Genomic DNA, 20,031 nt, shown 5'->3' with positions numbered 1-20,031 from the left:
CACAAACAAACAAAATTAAAACAACATTAAATTCCCTTTTACGAGTGAGTTGCTACAACGTAAAACATTATAATAGCGAGCTGCTACTGGCCGGTGCTGCCTCCAAGAGGCTCGGGAGACGTGGTCATTCCAGCAGAGGATCATGGTAGGCTAACATCCTCCTTAAAAGGGACTTTAATTTTGTTAAAATGTGACTTTTTTGTTTGTGTAAACATGTGTTGGGTTTTATTTGTGGTTAATCATGTCTGGGGGTGTAGGTGTTTTGTCTTGGGAGCTAGTGTACAGCCAGGCTGACCTAGTGGTGACCTCTCCCGCAAATTCAGGGCTTTTTATATGCCCTTCTGCCCTTGAACGCTTCTCATGGAGGAATCCTGGCCTTCCTTGTGTTTTACTCTACATCTACAACAATCTCTATCACTCACTCACAACAGCCCGAGCAGGGAGTGGCATTCATGGATGTAGCAGGCATCACGCACTGGTCAACTTTTAAAGGTAAAGAAAAAAAATTAACGCTTAAATGTAACCCTTATCAGTTTGCTTGTTTTTGTTTTATTTTGGCATAAATAGCTTACAAGCATGATGGCTAATCAGAATAGTAAACAATGAACCATGAAGAAAAAATAAAAACAAGCAGATTTACGTCTCCAAGTGTCCAAGCTAGGGCTGGGCAATATGACAATATATCATATATATTGTCAGTACTTATTTAAACACTGACCAACTGCATCTGTTGGTGAGGACCACTAAAGGACTGTATGTGCTGGTTCTGCTGATGGGAGGTGTGTTGTATGGGGGGTGTCGGTAAGAACACCATGAAGCAGTTGTCTCCTTCTCCTTTAGTTTCTTTATTAAACGTACACTTGAATTACATGTGCAAGAGCCTCAGTTGTGTGTGGTCTGTAAACAGAATAAGGCTAATCAACATACTGAATTAAACTAACAAAATAATAAATCTTCTTAGCATTACTTCAATTACTTAAACATAGCTGAATTAGCATGACTTGCAGATCTCTTATACAATAAGCCTATAATGCTAGTTTTCCGCTTAGCATCCAACACTAGTTGCACATCAACACTACAACATACAAAGTCTGAAAACTACCTACTAACTAACTATCTCGACACTTAACAACACTTACTTGGTTGGAATGCATGCACACAACTCCTCACATGCTATCATCTTGAGGCTGTGATCCAGCCAACCTGAAGTGATAACTTGCCTGAAGCAGCAGAGCTGAACAAGTGCTCTATGCTCCATATAAAACTAAAACTAAACTGCACGCGAAAAGGGGGGCGAGGCTAGGCTTCAATGCCAGAGTCTTTCTTACAGCATCTTTCATTCAAAAGAGAGCAAAATTAGTCTTACAGCTTAACTGTTTAACACAGTAGGCCAAATATTGAATAAAAATTACTGTATCTACAGTTTTTGATAGTATTTTTTAAAATTATAGCACTACTGGCTTCTCTGTTCCAGATGTCTGAAAAGATAAATATGGTGACATATCACGTATCATGAACAATTCATATATATATACTTTCCATTTGGTAAAACCAAAAATGTAGCATGGAGAACATCCTCATTCAGGAGCTGAAACTTGTTTGCTTACAGGTTTACTGTAATAGGATTTGTTTTGCTCATTGCAGTTTACGTATTACATCTCGTCTCTGAGCTACAATGACATTTTTGTATATAGCTGTCTTCTATATATCTAGAATCTTTTAGTATACTGGATATTGATAAGCTTTATTTCTCCTAAAATGAAAAAGAAAACATGATATCAAGATAATTTTCCTCTGAGAAGTGCACCTTCTAAAAATGTAACCATGAAAATGTAGATTTTCAAATGATGATTTCTCCCAATTATGTCAATATGTGAAATGTGCTCAAAGTTAGCCTATAGTTTCTAAGCTTACTCCATCAAACATGCAACTGAAGAGGCTGAGAGTTTGCTTTCAGCAGCTAAATTATTGAGGATATGTTTTTAATGGAGATACAGGGTATGAGTAGGACGATGGCCAGATAGAACAGTTCAGTTTTTTTGTGGTAAAATACAATGATACAATTAATTAGGCTGTCAACAGAGTCCTGACTTTCAGAGGGATGGAATGTTATTATAATTAAATATCATAACTATGAATATTTACCTCATGTTTCACTTTTTCTACAGGTATCACGTAAAATGAGAAAAGCAGCAGCCCTAAAATGGAACCTTGTGGGTCTCCAGAGGAAACATTACAATTTTTAAAAAATGTTTCGCAATGCAACAAAACTAACTATAAAATATGATTTCAATCATTCTAACCCTATATCTGAGATATTTACCTACTTTTAAGTTGAATCAGAATTTCATGAACAACCATGGCAAATGCTGCACTAAGATCCTGTAGGACCTTAAGATCTTAAGTCTCAGATTGTTTACAACAAGGACCGATGTCATCTTTGTACTATGGTTGGATCCAAAACTGAGTGGAATTTTTCTAGTAGGTTGTTAGATACCAAGCATATATTTATTTGTTTTTAAACAAGTTTACCTGAAAATGGAAAGTTTAAAAAGGACTGAACTGACTAAGTACAGTAGGATCCATGTTTTCTTTTCCAGTAAGGGGTTCAACAAGGCCTTTGGGAACCTTTGGGAAAACCTCTGGGAGTTTACAGTATTTAGTACATCACTGTCAAAATCAACAATAAAAGAGAGATATCTATTTAGTGCATCTTTACTATTTATCACATAATTATCTTTACTATTTATCTCCTTAAAAACCATTGAAAAAACCATTCTAACATCGTTCTTGGTCTATCTTTTGCTGTATCGTCACTCTCTGAATTGCTTTGAAGAGCTCTCTGTTGGGCTTCTTTCAGCTGAGAATCAACTTCTGACAGCCTCTGCTTTAGTAACTCTATCTCTTCATCTTTCTCCTCCATCTGTCTGCTGAGCTCTTCCTGCATCTTTGATTTTGAGGCCAAAATGTTTCTCTGGAGTTCAGGCAGGATGATCTTCATGAGGTTCCTCTCTGCCTCCATTCTGGCTTCTCCTTCATACGTCTCCCTGATCTCCTCCATCTCCTGTCTGTGTCTCTCCTCCGTCTCTCTTCTCTCCTTCTCTCTCTTTTCTTTTAGTCTCTTCACCTTTTCCTCCATTTCTGTTCTTCGCCCTAACTCTCTTTGTAGCTCTCCTTCTAGTTCTCTCCTTTTCTCTTCATCCCTCTCTTCTTTCAACCTTCTCTCTAGCTCTGTTGTTCGGTCATGCAATTGTTTTATCTCTCCTTCATGCACTTGTACTACTCCCTCTATCCTTCTCAGAGATTTCTGCACCTCATTTTCTAATTTTTCCTTAACTTCTTTTTCTTCCATCAACCTCTTTTCTTCTCTTTCTTTCATGATCTTTGTCTCCATTGCTCTGATCTGAGATTCGGTCTCCAGATAGATCTCACTGCTGTAGAATTCCTCTCTGTTCCCTTCCACCATCTTCTCTATCTTCTCCAGCAGCTCTGAGGTTTGAGAACCATCTCCACTCTCCTTAATGCTGAGACAGTGAAACCTGTTCCCACATTTCTCTACAAGTCTCTGGACCTCCTGGTTTCCTGACTGGATAAACTCTTCAATGCTCTTCTCTTGGACTTCATCAGTAACAGTGAAAAGGATCATGGTGTTCCTCCAACATCTGTCTCCAAAAATCTCCTCCATTTTCTCCAGCATGCCTTTCTCCTTTCCTGTAGACTGCTTCAGTGGTATGACTAGGAGGAAGGCGTGGGGTCCTGGGGCAGACAGACGGACACAGATTCCCACGTCCTGTCTCAGCTCCTCCATAGAGATTCCAGGACTGAACCAGTCAGGAGTGTCCACCACAGTCACCTGCCTCCCAGCCACCTCCCCGTGTCTGCTCTCACTCTGCTGCCCCACTGTAGACACTCCAGGCTGGCTCCTCTCCTCTCTGCCCAGGATGGTGTTTCCTGCTGCTCTCTTCCCACATCCAGTCCTCCCCAGCAGCACCAGCCTGAGCTCTGATGCAGGAACTGGAGGTTCTGAACTGGAGAATTCTCCTGTTACTTGTAAAAACAAACAAATAAACAAATGTTATAGATCTTGCTCTGGATAAGAGTGTTTACTAAATGCTGTATGTTTAATTTAATGTAATGTTTTACAAGAAACATTCTGTCCACCATCACACTGTGATTTATTTCTTACTGTTAAATTCATAGCAGAAGGATTTTTTGCCACTCACTGTTAGTACACTGGAACTCCATGGTGTCAGTTCTCCCAGAGGATAAAACAGAGCCCCATTCTTCACTGCATTCGCCTTTGCTCACTACAAAAGACCATCATCATCATAGTTTTAACAGTGAATTCATTTTCAGCCATTGTAACTACACTAAGTATTGTAACTACTATGTTACAACAGTACAACATTACAACACAACAAAAAAATCTATCATTTGCAGTATATCATGTCTACCTAAACCAGTTATAAAGTACTAGCTCCTTTTGAATATAATCAATACTGTAGAGCATGTTTTTTTTACCAATAGTACTTCTGCATTTACTGTACTGTACTGCAATTCACCACGCACATTTCTGTCTATATACCTGATACACTTGAATATCTGACTATGCACTAACAGTCTATATGTCCAATACATCTATAACACTTGCCTATGCACATCTTGTCTACGTTCAACACCTGTACCTACTGACTGCACATTTTGTCTGGTTTTTACTGTCTTTTGTCTTTGCACTGTTTACTTTGCATCTTTTATTACTGCACTGGAAAAGTAGCCCGACAGTGTTTCGTTATACTGTAACTACCCTGTATTGTATAATGACAATAAAGTTGAAATTGAATTGAATTGAAGCTAAACATAGTAAGATTTTTAGTCTCTGATTCATCAGATAACACCAAAAGTGGTGTTGAGCAGTAATTAGGTTATGCTAAATAACTGGTTCATTCACAGTCAAGTTTTGAGTCACTGGAAAGTCTATTTCAAGATCAAAGTTCATCAGTAATCACTCCCAAAAATTCTTTAAATAATCTGATTATGCAATGAGCTGCCAGTTTATTAGGTTATTTTATATATATTAATATATATATTATTTTATAAATATTATTATATTCTTACAGAAACTGCACATTCCAGCACACCCAACAGTACGTGATTGAGGTGTGAGACAGTCCACAATCGTATCAATAGTTAGTGGTTAACTGAGTGTTAAAATGGGCTAAACAAGTGATCTGTTCACAGCTACTGTGCAGCTGCCCAATTTGCAGAAATCATGCAAGGCATTAATAGTATGACATGTCTGCATAACACATCCAGAATCTTGAAGAATCCCTGTATGCTGTGGCATGATTCAGAATCATTACACTGACCTTGTCATAGACTTGTGAGACCTATAAACTAGGCCATATTTCTGATGGGTAAATTCCATTTCTGCTGACTTCAAGTGAGCAGGTAATGTAGAGGATGGCCTAGTGGTTAAACCATGAAATCATGCCAATGTGTTGAATTGTAGGACTGCTTGATACAGACACAGTGATGCAATTGGTCATTTTTTCCCTTCAGTATTTTTTGTTTGTTAATATAGTTTTGATGGTAAGCTCTGGCATGACAATTAATAAATAGCCAGTGGAAATCATTGCTTTTTAACAGAAGGCCTACATGAAGAACTACAAACCCAATTCCAATGAAGTTGGGATGTTGTGTAAAACATAAATAAAAATAGAATATGATGATTTGCAAATGCTTTTCAACGTATATTCAATTGAATCCACTACAAAGACAATATATTTAATGTTCAAACGGATAAACTTTGTTTTTTGTAAATATTCACTTATTTTGAATTTGATGCCTGCAACACGTTCCAAAGAAGTTGGGACAGGGGCATGTTTACCACTGTGTTACATCACCTTTCCTTTTAACAACACTCAATAAGCGTTTGGGAACTGAGGACACTAATTGTTTAAGTTTTGTAGGTGGAATTCTTTCCCATTCTTGCTTGATGTACAACTTCAGTTGCTCAACAGTCCGGGGTCTTCGTTGTTGTATTTTGTGCTTCATAATGTGCCACACATTTTCAATGGGAGACAGGTCTGGACTGCAGGCAGGCCAGTCTAGTACCTGCAGTCTTTTACTGCGAAGCCACGCTGTTATAACACATGCAGAATGTGGCTTGGCATTGTCTTGCTGAAATAAGCAGGACGTCCCTGAAAAAGACGTTGTTTGGATGGCAGCATATGTTGCTCCAAGACCTGTATGTACCTTTCAGCATTAATGGTGCCTTCACAGATGTGCAAGTTACCAATGCCATGGGCACTAACACACCCCCAGACCATCAGAGGTGCTGGCTTTTGAACTTTGCGCTGATAATAATCCGGACAGTCCTTTTCCTCTTTGGCCCAGAGGACACGACGTTCATGATTTCCAAAAACAATTTGAAATGTGGACGCGTCAGACCACAGGACACTTTTCCACTGTGCGTCAGTCCATCTCAGATGAGCTCGTGCCCAGAGAAGCCGGCAGTGTTTCTGGGTGTTGTTGATATCTGGCTTTCACTTTGCATGGCAGAGTTTTAACTTGCACTTGAAGATGGAGCGACGAACTGTGTTCATTGACAGTGGTTTTCTGAAGTGTTCCTGAGCCCATGTGGGAATATCCGTTACAGAATGATGTGGGTTTTTAATGCAGTGCCGCCTGAGGGGTCGAAGGTCACAGGCATTCAATGTTGGTTCTCTGCCTTGCTGCTTACTTGCAGAGATTTCTCCAGATTCTCTGAATCTTTTGATGATATTATGGACTGTAGATGATGAAATCCCTAAATTCCTTGCAATTGCACGTTGAGAAACGTTGTTCTTAAACTGTTGGACTGTTTGCTCACGCAGTTGTTCACAAAGTGGTGAACCTCGCCCCGTCCTTGCTTGTGAATGAGCCTTTCAGGGATGCTCCCTTTATACCCAATCATGACACTCACCTGTTTCCAATTAACCTGTTCACCTGTGGAATGTTCCAAACAGGTGTTTTTTGTTGCCTCTGTCCCAACTTCTTTGGAACGTGTTGCAGGCATCAAATTCAAAATGACTGAATATAAACAATAAAGTTTATCCGTTTGAACATTAACTATCTTGTCTTTGTAGTATATTCAATTGAATATAGGTTGAAAAGGATTTGCAAATCATCGTATTCTGTTTTTATTTATGTTTTACACAACGTCCCAACTTCATTGGAATTGGGGTTGTAATATAGAACTGTATAAAACTATTTTGTGTTGGATGCAGTTTACAGTACACTGTGAAAAAAAAAACGAGAGGAAAAAAATCTGACAGCAAACATTCCTGACAAAACCCGTTAATTAACAGTAAAATATTCTAATTTCTTAATAATACTGCCTTTTACTGCAAGTTAACATTTTCACTAGTTCAACTATTCAACTAGTTGTACTGAAATACAGTATTTCACCATAATATTATCAACATCCATAAAAATAAATGTAAATATGTTTTTTCAATAAGCAGATATTGACATTAAGAATATTATCTTTAATAGATAAATCAATAGATAGATAGAAAGGTAGATAGATGTGTGTGTGTGTGTGTGTGTGTGTGTGTGTGTGAGTGTTACATGTTACAATCCATTACTGACTTACTATGTGGAGGTAATTCTTCCATACTGCGTGCTCTTCTCACAGGATCTTTGATATTTTCTTTAACTGAAATTAAGCAATAAAATAACCAGTACAAATACAAAAAAGTTTAGAAACAAGTTTGTCATATTTGTTCAATATGTAATAGTAAATATCCCAACCACCAATAAAATGCAAGCTTAACTGCTTTGAACTGTGCTTCTGCACTTTATGTTACAGAATGTTATGTTATGTTACTGCATACAGGAACAGTGTTCTTCCCACTTTTTGATTATTTTTAATACTTTATTGGGGTTCATTTAAATGAAAACCGGAAAACCGTGCATGTACCAGGAGTGCCAGATTTAAAAACTGCCATTGAAAACTGTGCATAGTGTGCCCCACTAAATCCAGTGAAACAGGCTTAATTATACTTTTTGTAATGCAACGTTTGGACATTGTTATCCACGATATGCTAAGAGAAGCATAGTGTCCATAGTGTTCAGTATCTCTATATAAATGATCCCTGTATTAATCCCATTCTTTTTAACATAACATAAAACTGATATTAGATTAGTACTGAAGCAAAACTCAGATGTCAGACCCACCTGATGTCTGTGTTAATATGTCCTTTTTCACTACAGTGCCTCCACTCTGCAGGTTTGACATACACTCAGCTGGAAAACAAATGTTTACTGATGAACAAGAACAGATACGCTCTGATTTGTTGTTTATGATTGATTTGGGAGAAATCCAAATACTCACCGCTGTCTTTTAATTCTTGTACAATCTCCTCAAGCACCTTTTCATCCTTTGCATGTCTTGCATTATGTTCCTCTTGTAAAGCTGTTATTTTTTCAAGCTTAGTACCCAAATCCTGCAGCTTGTTAATGTAAACTAAAAACACATCTTTTTCTTCAAGCTGTTTGTCCTTCTTCACTAACTCTGTAAAATGCACACATTTGCAATTAAAGCACAGTAACAAACTGCCACAACTGCAGGGAATAGTTCATACCGCAAAATCGGAGACATTCACACTGCAAGCACTAAAGCAGAGGCAGTGAAATTTAACACGCTATCTGTTCAGCTCTGAACTTGCCCTGGCGGGGCAGTAGTGACACTGTGTTAAGTATTGATGAGTTAAGTCTTGATGAGTTATGTCTTGATGAGTTAAGTCTTGATGAGTTAAGTCTTGATGAGTTATGTCTTGATGAGTTAAGTATTGATGAGTTATGTCTTGATGAGTTATGTCTTGATGAGTTAAGTCTTGATGAGTTAAGTCTTGATGAGTTATGTCTTGATGAGTTATGTCTTGATGAGTTATGTCTTGATGAGTTAAGTCTTGATGAGTTAAGTCTTGATGAGTTAAGTCTTGATGAGTTAAGTCTTGATGAGTTAAGTCTTGATGAGTTATGTCTTGATGAGTTATGTCTTGATGAGTTATGTCTTGATGAGTTAAGTCTTGATGAGTTAAGTCTTGATGAGTTAAGTCTTGATGAGTTATGTCTTGATGAGTTATGTCTTGATGAGTTAAGTCTTGATGAGTTATGTCTTGATGAGTTATGTCTTGATGAGTTAAGTCTTGATGAGTTAAGTCTTGATGAGTTATGTCTTGATGAGTTATGTCTTGATGAGTTAAGTCTTGATGAGTTATGTCTTGATGAGTTAAGTCTTGATGAGTTATGTCTTGATGAGTTAAGTCTTGATGAGTTATGTCTTGATGAGTTAAGTCTTGATGAGTTAAGTCTTGATGAGTTATGTCTTGATGAGTTAAGTCTTGATGAGTTATGTCTTGATGAGTTATGTCTTGATGAGTTATGTCTTGATGAGTTATGTCTTGGCTCACTATAGCAGAAAAGGGCACTGCTGCTTCAGTATCCTGTAGAGCAGGGCTTCTCTACTGTGGCCTGAAACTGAGTGAATTGTTTTATCCAAAATACAAACATCACTTACCTTTTTTAAGTCTTATTAATTCTTGTTTAAGTCTTTTTATTTCTTCTTCTGGACTTACTTTGTCCTGGAGAAAACAGAAAGATGGAAGATTTGTATATGTCATCGTTCTCATAGAAATGAGTTCATTATACTAAAAGCTAGGAGGGTTAATTAAAAAAAAAAGTATCCCAGTGCAGATTACTGGCTAGCAATTCATCTGTGACCTAATCCATCAGATTTCTATATTAAGTTAATGCAATCATATTATTTTCCATTATTTTTGGGTTGCTTGCCATTTTAAAGCCATATAATTAAATACAGAGAAGAGAAATGGTTTCAACAAAGTGTCCAACCTTCACACAAGGCGAAAGGAAAACTGCAATACTGCACGCATTTTATATATTAAGTTACAGGACTGTGCAAAAGTCAAAGACCATTGTTAACGTTTTTGAGTAGAATATATATAAGATAATCCACTTGCATAAGGAAGAAGAAAGTCAAAAGGAAAATACATAATAAATAAACAAAAGTTCCAAAATTGAAATTCTAAAAACATTAAAGAGAAAATGATCATCCTAACAACCATAGAAGACCTAGTGGACCACTAAAACCGCCACCATCAGTTAATCAGCACTTAGAACTAACGGTTTTGAGAGAGAGGAGAAAATCAAGCTGCTTTAGATCAGAAAAGTCCACAGGCGTTTCTGTCCATCCTTCCACTGTGAGAAGACAACTCAGCACCATGAGTCTGAAAGGATGTGTAGCTGTCAAGAAGCCCTTACTGAGAAAATGAAACAAACAAATAAAGAAACTCTTCAAATCAACAAAGATGCTGCTGTTGTTCTCAGAACAACAGACTGACCAGCCCAGAGTCCAGACTTCAAAATCTTGGATCACTTGGATTACTTGGATCATGAGAAGCAGAAACTGCGATTGACTTCTAACTTTGGAGATCTGGAAAAATATTCCAGCAGATTTCTATGGAAAAACTCAAAGGACGGAAACTGTAATAGAGGGAAAGACTGAACACATTAAATACTGAAAGAAATAATGTTTTATATAATTGTTGAAATTTTCTTTCTTTCTTTCTTTGGACACTGATAAATTGCACTTAATGGCTGTTTTACTGTAAATGTAAGTGTGGAAATAAAAGAAGGGTCTCTAACTTTTGCACAGTATTGTAATTACGTCTTTTATGTTTATGTCCATAAGGTAGGTTTGGAATTTGGAATAAAAATAAAACAAATCATGCGTTATCTTTTAATTAAATAAAAGTGTGTGACATAGAACAGCAGAGGAGGCTGAAACAAATGTCATAATAAAAAAGTAACTCTGCGGGAGAAAGAAAAAATGCTCTCTCTCCGCTACTGAACTGACACCTGCAACCTATTGTCCTTAATTTTGAGGCTTCAATTTGTCCTCTTTATCTGTATCTCCTTGTTAAATCTCCCGTTTCTACTGCAATTTTGAGCCTTGGTTACTGTTCTACTGTTCTGTTTTCCTGGATATTTGACCTTGGACTGTTCTTCTCTCTGTAGATCTGGATTATGACTTGGCTTCCTTTGTATAGACTGGATTTTCAATTGTAGCCAGAGCTGTTTTGTCATCAAACCTGCTCTTGGATCCATCCAGTGAGCTTGAGTCAATCTGTCACAGTCTGATTACATTAAACTCAATGACCACAATGACCCCAATGTACACAGTGACCTCACAAAACATGACATTTAAAGGAAAAGGAAGACTATACACTAGGGATTCACCTGTATAGGAACTGTGTTGCTTTATTTGACACTTTTGAAGTACTACTACATCTACAGATGTTGATGCCAATATATAAATCCTTACAAAATATAGAAATTAGGAATAGATCCACCTGGATCAGCACTATAGACAAATGTAGCAGTTATATATTGGATTACAAATGCAGTAAATGAATAATATACAAACATTTAGTATAGTAACCCAGTGTCAAACTGAACACTCCAGTTAACTACCAGTTAAGATGATCTTAACACTAAGATGCTTTTAGGAAGCTAGTTCCTGCTCTTCTGGAGAACAATAAATACAACATGACATACTGGTTTGAAATGTCAGTCAAATCTAAACCTGTCCGTTGCAGATTTTCTTTTCTTTTTTTTTAGTTTAGCGTCAGGCAATACCGTTATGGTACTGATATCATCGCTCATTTCTAGTGTAAACTTTTTGAACCCTTTGAACAAGTTTTACCTTTAACTTCAGCCACTCTGTAATGTTGAATAATGCTTTGTCATTCTTGGGACATCTTAATAATCCCTTGTCCTCATGGAAAAGAATGTCCACTGTGAGTGTGTTCTCTCTGGTTACCCATTCACTGCTGTCTGGTACAACGCTCAGTGGATCAAATGTGTGATGGAGCATCACCAGAACAACAGGCGTGATGTCTAAAACAAAGCAAAATAGAAAGTAAGTACTCATAAAGCTTTTTCATTGTGGAGTTAGGAATGTAAATCATCAGGAACAGGAAGTGAAAGTCAAAATTGTGGCTCAGATCTTGAAAAACTTGGGTAACTCTTTAGAACTCTGTTCTAAAGTATGTGAACAAAGCAAAGTGTCTGTTGAATGCACCTCATCTTCAACCATTCAGCCAGTGGAAAGTTGTGCTGCAGCAGGGTCCACCCACCCAGTCTCCACGGTAACAACTGTGTTTGGAACATGAAGGCAGCCAAGAAATTTCAAGAAAAATTGATAATAAAATGGATGTTTTGCTTTATAATTTTCTTCAAACCTTGGTGGAATTCGTTTGGATATGTAGTCGACACAAAGAAATGAATATTATGTGTGTTTATTCCTGAAAACTGAAATCTGAGTCAGCGAGCTCAGTTTATAAAGTCCACTATAGTTTAACATATTGCGACAAATATAAGGTAGAGTAATGACTGATAGCTAGCTAGGCTGCTACTGTCTGCCATTTGTTGTGATCTTGTTATCTAAACACAAACCCATCTAATGCAAAAACAAGGGGGCACTGGATTACACACTAAGAGAGGTAGTTTAGTATTTTTGACACAGTAGCATTATGTGATAGGCATTTGATGGTGTGTTGTGTCACTAGTTAACAGTAATTTCAAGAAAAGAGCAACTAAGTTTTAGGAGGTGTTTGAATGGCGCTGTTAGTTCTACTTTAGAAAATGCCTTTACCTCATGCCTTTAAATGTTCCAAGTTGTTCCAATGTTCCAAAGAGTCACATTTTGTTCCATTTTCCAGAATGTTCTTTATAAATCCTCTTGTTCTCCATGGAGATGGTATGGTGTATTTAAGAAAACTAATGTTAAACAGGTTTAAGGAGGTTTAAGCTGTAAACAAACTTTTGTTTTATGTTTGAATCCCTGGTGTTTAATCAGAGCATTAATGATAAAAAGGTCTCCAATGAAAATGAGACCTAGTTTTATTTGCTGCTGAATTTGAATGTTTTTTGTTCTTTCAGGTAAGGTTGGAGACTTTCAGTCAAGGTTTCAGCTCTTAAAATGTTCTACTTTTTAAGGCAGGAAGGAAACAAAGTGTAACGCCAGGGAGCCTGGAATATATAACAATGCATATGCGGAGATGAGCTACGTTTATTATGGGCAAATCCGGGGTCATCATCTAAACGGTACAGGTTCATGTAGCCAACACGTATTGATCAGGGGGCAGACATGACAAACCAGAATTACAATGCAAACAGTCCAAGCAGAACAATGCAAACACCAAAGACCAGCGAAATAATAGAAGCTTAAATAACAGGGTAAACGAGGGACAGGTGGGAAACAGTTGGAGACAATCAGGGGTGGAGTCATGAAACAAGGGGGCTGGACCAAAACAAACGCACATGGGGTAAACCAAAACACTAACACATGGACAGGACTGGGAGGGGCCAATCATGACACAAAGACACAAATAAACAAACAAAAAAAGTTTTTCCCTACTAAAACCTGGCCATTTCAACTCATCCAGAGTATATACTAATCTATAATAATGCCTAAAATATAATTTTGTAAGATAGAAAAGAGGTTGAGTTCCCATAGAATTGCAATACCTGGGTTGATACACAGACAAATATTTACCTGGAATTTCATGAAGCTTTTGCAGTGCTGTTATAATATCACATTTAGCAACTGAAGTAACCATGCAGAAGACCAATACAAAATCAGACTCCTCCTCTGTGAACACCTCCTTCAATCTCACTGTTTTCTTTTGCAGAATTTTCTTGATGGTCTTATCGGCTTCTAGAGTATTTCCAGTAACAATAGTAAAATAAGGAATCATTCCTAAAAAAGGGATACAGAAATAAAATTTGTTGTTAACAACACCAAACTTTAATCCAATTTAAACCACATAGGTGCTTAAAACAAACAAGTTGCTAGGCCAAAATTAAAGGAACAACTTACTGCTGCTCATGATTGTATCACCTTCAGATGGTTTAATCTGTAGAAAGACAAAGAACGTTGTTCATATAGGACAAGCGTAATACTGATGCTGGAGATACTATCTATTCTTCTTTGAGACTGACCAGGGGTAGAAAATGCTTCAAGAAACTGTATGCAGGGCAGATTTACTTATTATGGGGCCCCTGGGTGCACATTTCTACATAAATGGGCTCCTGTGTGGTGCAAGTGAAGTCATCTTAAATCTAATTGATATTTCTAATATTTCTCATTGTAAGAATATTTAATTCTTTTCTAGGCTTTGTTTACTTACATAATTTTATTAAGGGAAATTATTACACTATATTGGCAGATATTTTTGCTTGTTTTCAGAAATATGCACACTTTTCTGATAGTAATTTGTTATTAAAGAGTGAAGAAGAAATGAGAACTGAGATGACTTTTTCCAAGCAATAAGTAACAATATCCAATTTGCATTTTGTGAGAAATTACTTTTTTTTTTTTTTTTTTTTTTTTTTAACCTGTCATGTCTGGCCATTTTTGCAATCGGAATGGTAATCCGAATGTACTGATGTACCAAACATATTTGTTTTCACAAGAAAAAGCTCTATAGGTTACTAAAGCCTATTCTTGTTAAAGTTTTTATTTTATTTGTTTGGCCAGGCCTGACAGGCAATAAAAAAGAGGACAGGAAAGAAAGAGAAGAAGGGAGGAGAGAGAAAAAAAAAAAATAAAATAAATAAAATAAAATAAAATAATAATAATAATAATAAATCATAATAATGATAATTAAGTAAGTAAATAAATAAATAGAAAAAATAATAATAATTAAAAAAAGAGAGAAAAAACAAATAAAATAAGTAAATAAACAGACAACTAAATAAAAATAAATAGATAAATAGGTAAAAAAAAAAAAAAAAAAAAAAAAAAAAAAAAAAGGGAGGGGAAAAAAACAATTATACAGATATACATACATATACATATTCACATATACATATATACACCCAGACATAATTCTACTATTTGCTGCTACATACATACACATATTTACATATCTATACATATGCCTCTATACATATACACCCACCCACCACACACAATTCTACTGTTTGCAGCAATGTGTATATGTGTGTATATGCGTTCACGTGTCATGTGTCATGGAATGTGCTCAGCAATGAGGGCAAGAAGCCGCAACCATGCCCCCGTGGTCCAGAGACAGATAGGGAAGGACCCGGGGGACCCGGACCATCCACAGCCCATTAGGAGCTCAGGAGACCTGAGGCCACACGCTCCGACGGCCACCGCGTGCACGCCCCAGAGGACGAAGAATGGAGGCCCCAGACAGAGCGCCCACAGACAAAGGGCAAGTGACCGGAGAGCCAGAGGCAATGAGCAGCCCACCCCCCCGGCAGGCCAACATCCCCAGCATGAGCCGAGCATGCGGCCCCCGAGGGCCCAGGCGCCCGAGACCGGCCGACCCCCGGCAGGACCCCCCCCCCCATGCCAGAGAGGCCCAAACCACCCTCAGGACACAACCGCCAAGGGAGCAGGGCGGGGACCACGCCAAGATGTCCAGTCATGCACCCAGGGACCCACAGGGCACCCATTGTAAACTCATTGTAAGGGGGGAAAAAAGGGGAGGAGTGGGACATCACGCATCACAGCGAGCAGAGCCAGGTAGGTGGCCCTACTCACTGTAGCATGGGCCCCCCTCCCCCAGAACCCCCATGTGTAGTGTGATGTTTGACTGAGTGGGAGGAGGGGAAGGGTCAGGATAAGAAAGACCGAGAGGCAGAGAACTACCCCTCGGAGGAAGAGAGCCAGCTGGCGCTAGCTCACTAGGCACCCCGGTTTCCTACACCCGGCCGCGGCGCAGGGAAGGCCGGCCCTGGGCCCGAAGCGGCCACGCCCCCAGGACACCACCGCGCTCCAGGCCGGCGCCCGCCCACACAGCTGACACAGCACAAAACATACACACCCACACGCACACAAGAGACAACAATTATCACACATACACATACTCACGATTACAATACACATACTCACAATTACAATACAAACACACACACATACATACCAACACAAACACACTCACCCGCACAAACTTCACACACACCCATATATACGCAAACACAGTGGTCCTGGGTCCAGAACCAACCAGCCCTATGTGGTTGTCCCCCTACTTGAGTGCCCCACCCCTCCTCCCGGGAGGCATCCAGAATCCTGGAATGCCAGACAGACACCCCGGCGCGCCCCAGACCCCCCACCACCCGGCGGTGCGCCCAGGGGGGCACAGACCCCTCCAGCGCAGGGAGGAGCCCAAACGGGGGACGGGCGACCCCAGGCGCCAAGGCCCCAGATCCCACACCCCGGCCCACACAGAGGAGGCCAGCCCCCCGGACGGGGCCAGCACCCACCCCCACGGGTCCCCAGGTCCCCACCCCAAGACCGTGAGCGCACACATCCAGGCCCCCCACCATCAACAACAGGGCCCGCACACAGAAACCGCAGAGCGTCAGCCCCCATCTCCAGTCCAAGAGCCATCAGACACCCAAATACCCCAGCCCACCCCCAGCCACCTGCTGGGTACACCACAAGACAAGACTACAGCCGGTTACCCCCATCACGTGCTGGAGCTGATCAGTGGGGACCAGAGGGATTCAAATGTAGTCAATTGATTTTTAGTGGTAGCAGACATTCTTTCCAGACTAATGTGGTCTAAAAGTAGGTTTCTGTAGTGAGTTATACATAAATCATTTTTTGATTTCCACTTCATGAGGATAGTTTTCTTGGCGATGCATAAGGCAGTAAGAACTATATGTGATATATTCGTTTCTATGTTTAATTCACTTATATCACCTAAAATGCAGTTTTGGTGAGACTTGGATATCACAATGGAACCATGTGGATAAGTCTTCACATATTGTCTGCCAAAATCTCTGAACAGGCATGCAAGACCATATAGCATGCATATAATTTTCAATATAATTACCTGTACAGTTAGTGCATATATTTGTTTCTCTGAGGCCCATTTGGAACATTCTGTGCCCTGTATAATGTATTCTATGGAGAGTTTTGTATTGTATAAGTTGTAAATTTGGATTTTTAGTCATTTTAAAAGTATTTAGACATATCTGTGTCAATTTTCATCCGGGATGATGGAAAGATCTCTCTCCCATTTTGTAATTGGAAGGGATATTGAATCATTAATTTTTAATAATAATTTGTATATTTTTGATAACAGTTTAGGGGTATAGAGGTTTAGAAAGTCTGTTATCCACACAGGGATTTCTACATTTAGATTATTTAGATTAAATCTTGCCTGTATGATGGACCTCAATTGGTGATATTCCAGAAATTTGCTACTGCTAATTTCATATTTTAAAATAAGATCTTCAAATGAAATAAAGGTCCCATCATGAATAACATGTTCTAAATTATTTATTCCTTTTTCTTGCCATTCTGAAAAATTCAGTACTGTCTTTTTCCGACATATATCGGGATTGTTCCAAATGGGTGTTAATTTACAAGGGATTAGTGAAGACTTAGCCATCTTTAAGAATTCCCACCAGGCTATCAGGGTGGTGCTTATTGTAAGGCTTTTAAAGCAATTGTAATGTTTAATGCTGGAGCTAATGAGAGGTAAGTCAGATATTTTCAATTTCCCACAGAGTGTTTGTTCCAGATCCAGCCATGGGCTGTCTGAACGGTTTGATTTCATCCACCTTGAAACATACTGTAGTCTATTGGCTAAAAAATAGTGATAAAAATTTGGTAGTTCTAGACCACCGAAATTACTTTTTTGAGTAATTAACCCAACACTGGAGCTATCTATACTAACATTAACTCTAGCATTATGTAAGATCTGCTGAGCCTGTGCAACACGCTACTGTCCTTTCTTTTGCACTTCTTTGCTGTACTTGGATAACTTTATATGATCTCGCAAATAAAGACACCTCAACACCCAGAAAACCACACTCCTGTCTGCAGTGTAGATTATCCCTCGCAGTACTAAAGTACACAATATCATGCTAAGCGAATGTCTTGACACTACAAGGGTTACTACATTGATAATGATGACCTAGGCTCACTGCCCTGCACTCCAGTGTGTTCCCTACTCCTCAGTCTCTTGATCCAACTAATGAACAGCCCATTGTTGAGTAAAATGTACCAATTCTGATGGCTGTAACTCCATAATTCAGTAACATACACCTGCAAATAATAGTGTGTTTTGTTGTTCCTGACTTGTAAATTCTGATGATGTCATTCTCCATGCTGCATCGCTATGCCAATGTTTGCTCTAAAAGCTGACATATTTTTACACACGCTAATGGAAACAGGGCTACATACAGGGCTACTGTGTGATGGTACACATCGCTTTGTTTGTGTATATTTTTACAAATCAAGTAATGCCTTAAAGAAGTGAATTTTACTTGTGAAATTGTTATTGGTAGCATAAACACCTGGAATATCATCCAATTTTTCACAATTCAGGTTGGCTCATTTCCTTTCCATCGGTATTACTGTGTCAATGATTGATCAACTAACCAAAATATCCAGTTTCCACTAGAGGTAATGGTATATATTACATGTATATTAGGGTATATTTCAGCCCGATACTGGCCAAAAACCATTGGACCGGATAGTGGAAGAAAAAATGTATTAATCATCTTAAATGATCCATTAGCCTAAACTATCACATACATGCTTAAGTAAACTACTGAACAAAGGTGCACCTTTACTGTTCGCAAGGTTGCTGACCAATCAACAACGCTGCTTAAAGTTCTCTTCTGAAAACGTTTCTGGCACAACTGAGTCACGTTGTGACTAATGTATTATTAATTATTATTAATGTATTATTAACAGCTTAGTTCTCTAAGATAAGGAAAACGATGGGATCAAATTGGTATCAGTATCGGCGGATACTCAAGCTTGAAGTATCGGTATCAGTATCGAACATCGAAAAGTGGCCATTTTTACACGTAATGATAACGTAAATGAAACTAACACGCAAATAACAAACTCTGTGACGAATCCATTTCCAGGGTTCTGATGTCATTTGTATCAAAAATGACTTTCACTTTTCATTTTAAGAAGCCACTGACAGACAGTCTAGTCAGAATGAACCTGGCTCCATCCATCTGACTGGTCAGCTGTTGATGTTATGAGTTAATATCGTTATGAGTTCATATAATATGTTGACGTTATAAGTTAATATGTTTGTGTAATATCTGAGAATGGCGTCATCTGAACAAAGCGCAGCATTGTTTACAGATGTGCGTTAACAGTCGACAGATGTTAATCGCTCAGTACAGTATAACTTCCATTTCAATCCCTTTTTTTCTTGAAAACACAGAAATCATCCACACATCAGCTTACCTTACAACCGCCGTCGAACGGGCCCCGTGGCTTTCACTTTCACTTGGTTAATCTTCAGGCATCACGTGACATCTCCTACTTCCTAAATTGCCAGCGTCCTTCCCGCAGATCTGCGGATTTTCCTGGCCAGCTTCCACTTTCAGTGAGCAGAGAGGGTTCTGCTATTCGAGATGAAGCGCTGGAAGTGATGCTGAAAAGGGCGTCTGCCAAACTGCAGAGTTCTGCTGCGGTTAGTCCAGACATCTTTCGCCAAAACAGTTAAACTAGCTGCCCGTAACATTTGCGTGCGCGAATACTACACACTTAGCGGTAAGAGTCGCAGCACATGCAGGCTTGAAGGAGAAAAGCCCACTGCTTTATAAAACAGTGATTTCAAATAAGTACTTCCTAAAACCAACAGACATCAGCTCAGATTTGATCATACTATGAACACATGAATTAAGAAGTGATCCCAAGTGCTGTATTGTTACTGCACTGCCTCTGCTGTTAATTACTTAAAGATAGTACAGTAGAATCACTTCATAATTCATATCTACGCCGTGTGATGAACTCTGAACTGATAACTGTTGGTTTTATGCCTGGCATATTAAGACATCAACACTATCCTTCACTTGAACTAAGGGGCCTGAACCTAAACCCTGAAAAACAGCCCCAGACCATTATCCCTCCTCCACCAAACTTACTGCATACTGGTAGGTAGCGTAGAT

At 38.8% G+C, this 20,031-nt stretch overlaps 1 protein-coding gene across 1 annotated transcript; it reads right to left on the bottom strand.

Annotated features, from left to right (window-relative positions):
• Positions 1–824: 824 nt before the first annotated feature.
• Positions 825–19,365, bottom strand: LOC108428889 (calponin homology domain-containing protein DDB_G0272472-like). Its single transcript, XM_037533700.1, has 9 exons — positions 19,325–19,365; positions 13,949–13,985; positions 13,625–13,828; positions 11,771–11,964; positions 9,566–9,629; positions 8,378–8,557; positions 8,221–8,289; positions 7,637–7,699; positions 825–4,047 (listed from the first exon to the last, which is right to left on the bottom strand). Exons 2-9 carry the CDS (start codon positions 13,956–13,958, stop codon positions 2,747–2,749), a joined length of 2,085 nt encoding a protein of 694 aa, XP_037389597.1. The 5' UTR covers positions 13,959–13,985; positions 19,325–19,365; the 3' UTR covers positions 825–2,746.
• Between the last annotated feature and the right edge of the window lie 666 nt (positions 19,366–20,031).

The sequence above is a fragment of the Pygocentrus nattereri genome, chromosome 23, assembly GCF_015220715.1.
Source record: "Pygocentrus nattereri isolate fPygNat1 chromosome 23, fPygNat1.pri, whole genome shotgun sequence".
Lineage (NCBI taxonomy): Eukaryota > Metazoa > Chordata > Actinopteri > Characiformes > Serrasalmidae > Pygocentrus > Pygocentrus nattereri.
The sequence above is the reverse complement of the archived record's forward strand: the minus strand, read 5'-3'. Positions and strand labels throughout refer to the sequence as shown.